The 7305-nt window shown below is 43.5% G+C and overlaps 1 protein-coding gene across 1 annotated transcript in view; it reads left to right on the top strand.

Moving 5' to 3' along the window:
- Positions 1-1180: 1180 nt before the first annotated feature.
- Positions 1181-7305, top strand: part of CCNB1 (cyclin B1) — a 7782-nt gene continuing 1657 nt past the window's right edge. The window contains exons 1-5 of the mRNA XM_006870994.1: positions 1181-1201; positions 1813-1983; positions 2079-2213; positions 5268-5450; positions 7213-7299. Coding sequence (XP_006871056.1) covers positions 1181-1201; positions 1813-1983; positions 2079-2213; positions 5268-5450; positions 7213-7299 — 597 coding nt within the window. The remainder of the gene's footprint in view (positions 1202-1812; positions 1984-2078; positions 2214-5267; positions 5451-7212; positions 7300-7305) is intronic.

The raw sequence follows: 7305 nt of genomic DNA, 5'->3' as shown, positions 1-7305 counted from the left end.
CTGGGGCACAAGACCTTTTTCAAGTGTTTGGGAGCAGTGATGTAAGCTTGAGGACTAAGGTGTGCCTGACCCAGGCCATGGTATTTTCAATAAGCTCATATGCATGCGAAAGCTGAACCGTGAATAAGGAAAACTGTATTAGAATTGATGCTTTGAAGTGATGGTGTTGGAGGAGAAAATTGAAAATGCCATGGGCTGCCAAAAGAACCAGTAGATCCGTTTTGGAAGAAGTGCAGCCAGAGCGCTCCTTGGAGGCCAACATGGCCAAACTTCTCTCTCATACTTTGGACATATTGTCAGGAGAGACCAGTCGCTGGAGAAAGATATCATGTTTGGTAAGGTGGAGGGTTCAGAGAAAAAGAGGAAGACCCCCAACGAGATGGATTGGCCAAGTGGCTGCATCTATGGACTCAAGCGTGGCAACAGTAGCGAGGTTGGGCCAGGATCGGGCAGTGTTTCGTTCTGCTGTGCATAGGGTGGCTACGGTTCAGTGCCGACTCGATGGCACCTAACAACAGCAACAACACCCTACCAGAGCTCCTTACTAGATGCCTTGTTGTTGTTGTTGTGAAGTGCCGTCGAGTCGATTCCGACCCATAGCGAACCTGTAGAGGGTTTCCAAGGAGCAGCTGGTGAGCTTGAACCACCGACCTTGCAGTTCAAAGGACTTTGCAGTCTGACGCATTAGCCCACAGCACCAGGACTTCACTAGATGCCTTAGTGCTTCTCAAACTGCGGCCCACTCCATTGTCAATTTTCATGGGCCACAAGGCTTTCTCCTTGCAAGGGCGAGTTTTGTACTCAAAACTCGCCTTTTCAGGTGGTAGACGGCAGCTGTGCCCAGAGCGAAGCAGCTGACCTGCATCACGTGAGATGCTGGGTCTACGCACTTAGAGCTCTCCTGGCTCTAGCCCCGCCTCCTTCTCGAACGTCGTCGCGGGATCGCCCTGGAAACGCATTCTCGTAGGAACCGACATCCACCAATGAGAAGGAAGTGAGTGCCACGAACTAACCAATAAGGAAGGAGTGGTGCGGGGTTTAAACCTAAGGCGGGGCTGGCTTCTCCCGGCGTGCTGCGGAGGAACGGCTGTTGCTCTGTGGTAGCTTTTGGTCCCCGGCAATTCTGGGGTTCTCGAGTTCTGCTTCTTCCTCTGAATTGCTGCCTGGTGAAGGGGAAGCCATGGCACTCCGAATCACTAGGGTGAGTTACTGCCAACTGAGAACAAAACGCAGCCTTCCCCACCTTGTGTCCCGTCTCCTTTTTTGCGTCTGCGGAACTCTCCGGCAGGGATGGCCCGGGCAGCAATTTGGGGAAGAGGATTAGGGTCGCTGAATGAGTGCCGAGGTGAACTCCCTGTATGGTGAAGGGGTTTGGGGAAAAGACAGACGAATTGAGAGATGAGAAAAAGAACTGAAAGGACCATACCCTTGTATGAGTAGGTGGCGGGGCGGATCACTGGCAAGCTTTTTTTATTTTAATGTGACCCACAGTGAGCCCCCACCAATCATGTTGCCCCTTCCCAGAAAGTAGTTGTCAGAAACCGCAGGCTTCCGCTTCTTTCATTTGTAAACTCACGGTGGGTTTGTGCGCCGGATGCGCCGGGGCTTTTGCCAACTCCTCAAATCTAGGGAATTCCGAGGTTTGGGGAGGGGAGGTGAGGCCGAGTCGACCGTGGCGTTTCAGGTTTCCCGTCCGAGCCCATTTGCAGCCAGCTTTCCTGCGGAGGGAGAGCTTCGCGTGTGCAGCACAGTAATTAACCTATGACTTCCTTAGCCTGGCGAACTTCTAAAGTGGTCTTGCTTCTTTTGCAGAACACGAAAATGAGTGTTGAAAACAAGGCGAAGATCAGTGTGGCAGGCGCCAAGAGAGTGCCTGTGGCCAGTGCTCCCGCCTCCAAGCCGGGCTTGCGACCCAGAATAGCGCTTGGCGACATTGGGAACAAAGTCAGTGAACAGCCGCAGGCCAAAATGCCTCTGAAAAAGGTAACTAGCCTCCTGACCCACCGTCTCTATTGAAAGTCCACGGGTCCCTGGATGAAAGAGACATTTCAATTTCACTCTCTTCCTTCCATCTGCAGGAGGTCAAAACTTCAGCTGCTGGAAAAGTTCTTGCCAAAAAATTGCCAAAACCTCTGGAAAAGGCAATTTTGCCTGAGCCTGAACCAGAACCTGAGCCTGTTAAAGAAGAAAAACTTTCTCCTGAGCCTATTTTGGTAAACTCATTCTCCTATTTTAGTCACTTGATTGTTTTTCTCCTTTCACTAATGCGTGGAGTAGGTTTAACTCAGAATTTTCACATACAAGGGGCCTTCAAAAGCTTGAAGAAAATTCTGTTGCTTTTCATTCCATTTTTCCACTAACTTTTTGAAGCCCCCTAATAATATCTGGAAGGAGCTCTGGTAGCATAGTGGTCACGAATCGGGCTGCAAGCCTCAAGGTCAGCAGTTCGAAACTACCAGCTGTTCTGGGGGCGAAAGATTAAGCTTTCGGCTCCGGTAAAGATTTACAGTCTCAGAAACCGTGTACAGGGTCGCTATGAGTCAGAACCAATTCCACAGCACATAACTACCGCCACCAATAATATCTGGGAGTCCTGGTGTGGCACTGTGGGCTAATGCATCAGACTGCAAAGTTGTTTGAACTGCAAGGTTCAAGCTCACCAGCTGCTCCTTGGAAAACCTATAGGGTCGCTATGGGTCGGAATCGACTTGATGGCACTTAACAGCAGTAATATTTGGGGAGTCCTGGTGTGGTGCTCTCGAATAAGTCTTGAACAGCAAGTTCGGTTTGAACTGTAAGGTTGGCAGTTCAAATCCACCAGCTGCTCCTAGGAAACCCTATAAGGCTTGCTATGAGTCAGAACCATCTCGATGGCACTTAACAACAATTTATCTGGACGGAATTCTGGTAGCAGAGTGGGTTGAGTTGGGCTGGTAACCACAAGGTGAACAGTTGGTATCAAGGAAGAAGTTGAGGCTCTCTGCTCCCATAAGGATTTAAAGCCTCGGAAAGCCTACATAGGGTCTCCGAGTCAGAACTGACTCCACAGCACACAGCAGCAGTAGCAGTATATCCAGAAGTTGGGAACGCCTAACAGTTTAAGCCTTGTCTGTCTAGAATTTATTGACTGAAACAGAATGTTCTTTTTTCAGTCACCTTGTTTATGGTGCTGTAGGATAAGCACTAGACCACAAGGTCAGTTTGAAGTGCAAGGTCAGCAGTTCAAACTCACCAGCCACTCCTTGGGGACCCTACACAGGGTTGTTAGGAGTTGAAACCGACTCAGCAGCACCTAAGAACAATAATTTTTGTAAAGGAGCCCTGGTAGTGCTGTGGATTAAGCATTTGTCTACTAAATGCATAATTTAAACCCACTTGCTACTCCACAGAAGCAAGATGAGGCTGTCTGTTCCCATAAAGATTTAGTTTCAGGAACCCTTTATCAGGTCCCTGGTTCTGTAGGTATGCCATGTTACTGTGATATCAATTAGACCAAAATTACACAGGATACTGATTTCTGTTATGATGTGCTTTAAACAACTTTAAGTCTTTAAATTAAAGGTGTGGCTAGAAAAACACAATGCTATCTTGGATGAATAGTATTAAAGAAAGTGCCAGGCTTGATGAGGCATGCACCCTGTTCCAATAAGCCTGTAACATTGTAATACAGGTGGGGCTTCCAAAAGTTCGTGGAAAAATGAAATTAAAAGGTGATGAGATTTTTCCACAGATTTTTTAACCCTCTTGAGTATACAAGTATTAAGCAGAAAGATGTTGAGCGAATGGGTTAAAAAATAATTGACACTAAGCCTCAAAAATCAGTAATTTTTATCAACTGTGTAAAGTTAGTTGGGGAACTGATCTGTAAATGTCATTCTTGCTAACTTCTATGTCTTAAGAGTAAGAGATTTGAAGTTACTTCTTTAATATTGACTTTCTGGACATAGCACATAAAATGTGTAACATAGCAGTCTTAAATATAGCCTTGACATGCTAAGACTACCTGAGGTTTTCTTGAGCGTCTCATACCTTTGTCTTGCCTTTGTCTTCCCACTGATTAATGCCTTCCCCACCCTCTATGAAGAGCTCTGGTAGCATTTGTAACAGCTGGTGGTTATGAATCGGGCTGCTAACCTCAGGGTCAGCAGTTCAAAACTACCAGCTGTTCTGAATGAGAAAGATGAGGCTTTCTGCTCCCGTAAAGATTTATAGCTTTGTAAACCCTGTACAGGGTTGCTATGAATCGAAACGACTCCACGGCATATTACCACCACACCCTCTATTTCATCTAGCGAATAAACTTTCATTCTTCAAAGCAGCTCAAGCATCTACTCCTGAAGCTTTCCTAATATCCACCACCCTACGCTTGTTACTAGACTCCTGATGTGGCCTAGAGGATCAGCACTGGACTACTAACCACAAGGTGTCAGCAGTTCAAACCCACCAGCTGCTCTTTGGAAACCCTATATAGGGTCACTATAAGTCGGAACCGACTTAACAACACCATTCTTATTACTAGAATCAATCTCATTATTCTCTTTTCTAATTTTATTTGAGGACTCAGTAACAACAAAGCCAATGCTGAGCACAGAACTTGACTTGAAGAAAGTTCATAATAAATGTTTGAACACTGGGGGAAGGGAACTTAAAGGAAATGCCTAGTTATAGTCCAGTTAATCCTTAATTAGGACAGAATTTATATTCTGAGTAATCAGAGCAGTTCATGTTTTGAAAGAAATGTTTGTTCTTTCTGAAGACTGGCTTCATGTAGGTTAACCTTCAAGTGGTTTGTTTGTAAACAGATTCAGTACTTAGCAGTTGCGTTTGTAGCAACATCTAGAAAATGAATCTTTGTTGTCGTTAAGTGCCATCGAGTCTGTTCCGACTCAAAGCGACCACCCTGTATAGGATTTCCAAGGAGCAGCTGGTGAGTTTGAACTGCTGACCTAGTGGTTTGCAGTCCAGTGCTGATCCTACAGCACCACACAGGGGTTGCCTTTGTAGATTTGTAGTAAAATCTAGAAAATGAATCTCTTTGCTCTTATTGTATTTTACCTGTCTTAGTGATTGTACTTTTGATATATTAACCATACCTTTAAAAGAAATTGAATAAATTGTAAAAGAAGATAATTTTCCTTTAAAGGAATGAATTATAGGAATATTCAGCACATAAATTCTTAATTCAGTACCAATCTGACCTTCATTCCTTAACTATTATAATGTGTGTTCCTGTTTGCTATTGTTTCAAGAGATCTCTGTCTTTCAAGGTGGATACTCCATCTCCCTGCCCAATGGAGACATCCGGATGTGCTCCTGCAGAAGAATACCTGTGCCAGGCTTTCTCTGATGTAATTCTTGCAGTGAGTGATGTGGATGCAGAAGATGGAGCTGATCCAAATCTTTGCAGTGAATATGTGAAAGATATCTACAGTTATCTGAGAAAACTTGAGGTCAGTACTAATCATCTTTGTTGTTGTTTTTTTCTATACTGCATCGATCTTCATAAAAGATATTTCCCAGTAGTGGTTCACAGTAATTAAAGAAAGAGTATTTCTCTAAGTTCTCCTCATTCATAGAATACCAAAGATAAAAGCAAAATATCCAGACCAATGAAGTCTTTATTTGTTCCTTTGAACAGAACAAGTTTAAAGTAACAGTGCACACTACTCCCATGGCTTTTCTTAAAGATACCACGGCACTGGAAAGTCTAGGCTGAGTGACATAGGTACTCCCATCACATTTGGGAAATAGCAAGTCCCGAATTCTCTGGGTCTTAGGGGCATATCCGGAGATGGACAGGGATGAAAAAGGTGGTGTGGAAAACTATAACCTTCCCCAACACGGCATTTTGTGCCAATGTAGTTGGTGTGTGTGTGCTTGTCAAGGGAATTGTAGTAGTGACATTTTACCCTTTCCCAAAAACAAGGATCATTTCTGTATGCTAACAACATAAACTAGAGTGACTAGATTTATGCCACAGGTTTTATATATGTGTTGGGGTTTATACCCTTGAACAGGAGTGTGGTAATACATGGATTTCAATTCTTTTGTTGAAATTTCCTCTATTTCATAAAGCTCAATGTCTTTTTTTAAACTTTTTATTGTGAATTGAGTGAAGATTAACAGACAAGATCATCAGCTTTACATTCAACAAATCGTACGCTTTGTTTCATCTTAGTGATTGCAATCCCTTCTCTGCAACGGCAATTACCCTGCTTCCTCCCTGTGGCTTCACTTTTACACCTGATATTTAACAACAACAACAGCATATGTTATATTTTGCAAATGAACAAAGCAAAAAATATTTAATGTACACATACAAACAAAAAAAAAAACCTATTAATTTAAATGTCCAAAGGCCAGCCTCCTGCCTGCAGGCACACAGCATTATTCATTATTCAGTCCATGAGTCAAGAGCCCGTAGCTGCATCGTCTCTCCCCACCATCCCCTTTTCCATCATCTCTGCTGTTGTTGCTTTTCTAGGTAGGATGTCATAGTCCATTCATGCTTTTCTTTCTTGCTGGTCCTGGAGTCATCTGTTCCTGAAATGAAAGATTAATGACTCCTACCTTTTTAGTTGTACATCTTCTACAACTATAATGATAACAATCACAGTTAATCCTGCTAGCAATCACAATTGAGTCATATAATCCTATCAACACACCAGATCCATCTGGAAAAGAGGAAAACTATTCAGTGGGGAGTTCTATATTACCCAGCTCATTTCTGAAACTAAACACACTCAGAAAAGCTTATAAGCCAGTCACTTCATGCATTTATGCCCCCCCACATTGCCATTTTTGATAGCCAGTGTCTAAATTGCCTGTCCCTATCAACCCAGTGCACTGAGGAAACAAGATTTTCCTTGATATGAAGAGTACTTCCATTCCAGTTGGAATTTTGAGTAACTACATCCATAAACAAAAGTCCAGTTCATCAAAGTATAGTAATTTACACTTGCTCAGTTTGGGAGTTCATGCACACCTCCCTGCACTTCAGTAGGTCTACAGTCTTCAGTGAAAAGATCTGAGCTGGTAGTATAGTGTCTTTACTGTGGAAAAAACCATGGCCAAGGTGTGGGGAGAGATCTGAATATATGAAAAATTTGCCATACTGTTTGTTTAGTGTTTCATTCCTCAGAGATGGAGTTGATAGACGGACATTTTCCATGGAGCCTGACTTCTAAGAATAATTAACATTTCTTTTTTTAGGAAGAGCAAGCAGTCAGACCAAAATACCTAGTAGGTCAGGAAGTCACTGGAAATATGAGAGCCATCCTAATTGACTGGCTAGTGCAAGTTCAA

This window comes from Chrysochloris asiatica, unplaced genomic scaffold (genome assembly GCF_000296735.1).
Source record: "Chrysochloris asiatica unplaced genomic scaffold, ChrAsi1.0 scaffold00157, whole genome shotgun sequence".
In the NCBI taxonomy this organism is placed as follows: domain Eukaryota; kingdom Metazoa; phylum Chordata; class Mammalia; order Afrosoricida; family Chrysochloridae; genus Chrysochloris; species Chrysochloris asiatica.
This window is presented reverse-complemented; position numbering and strand designations above follow the sequence as displayed.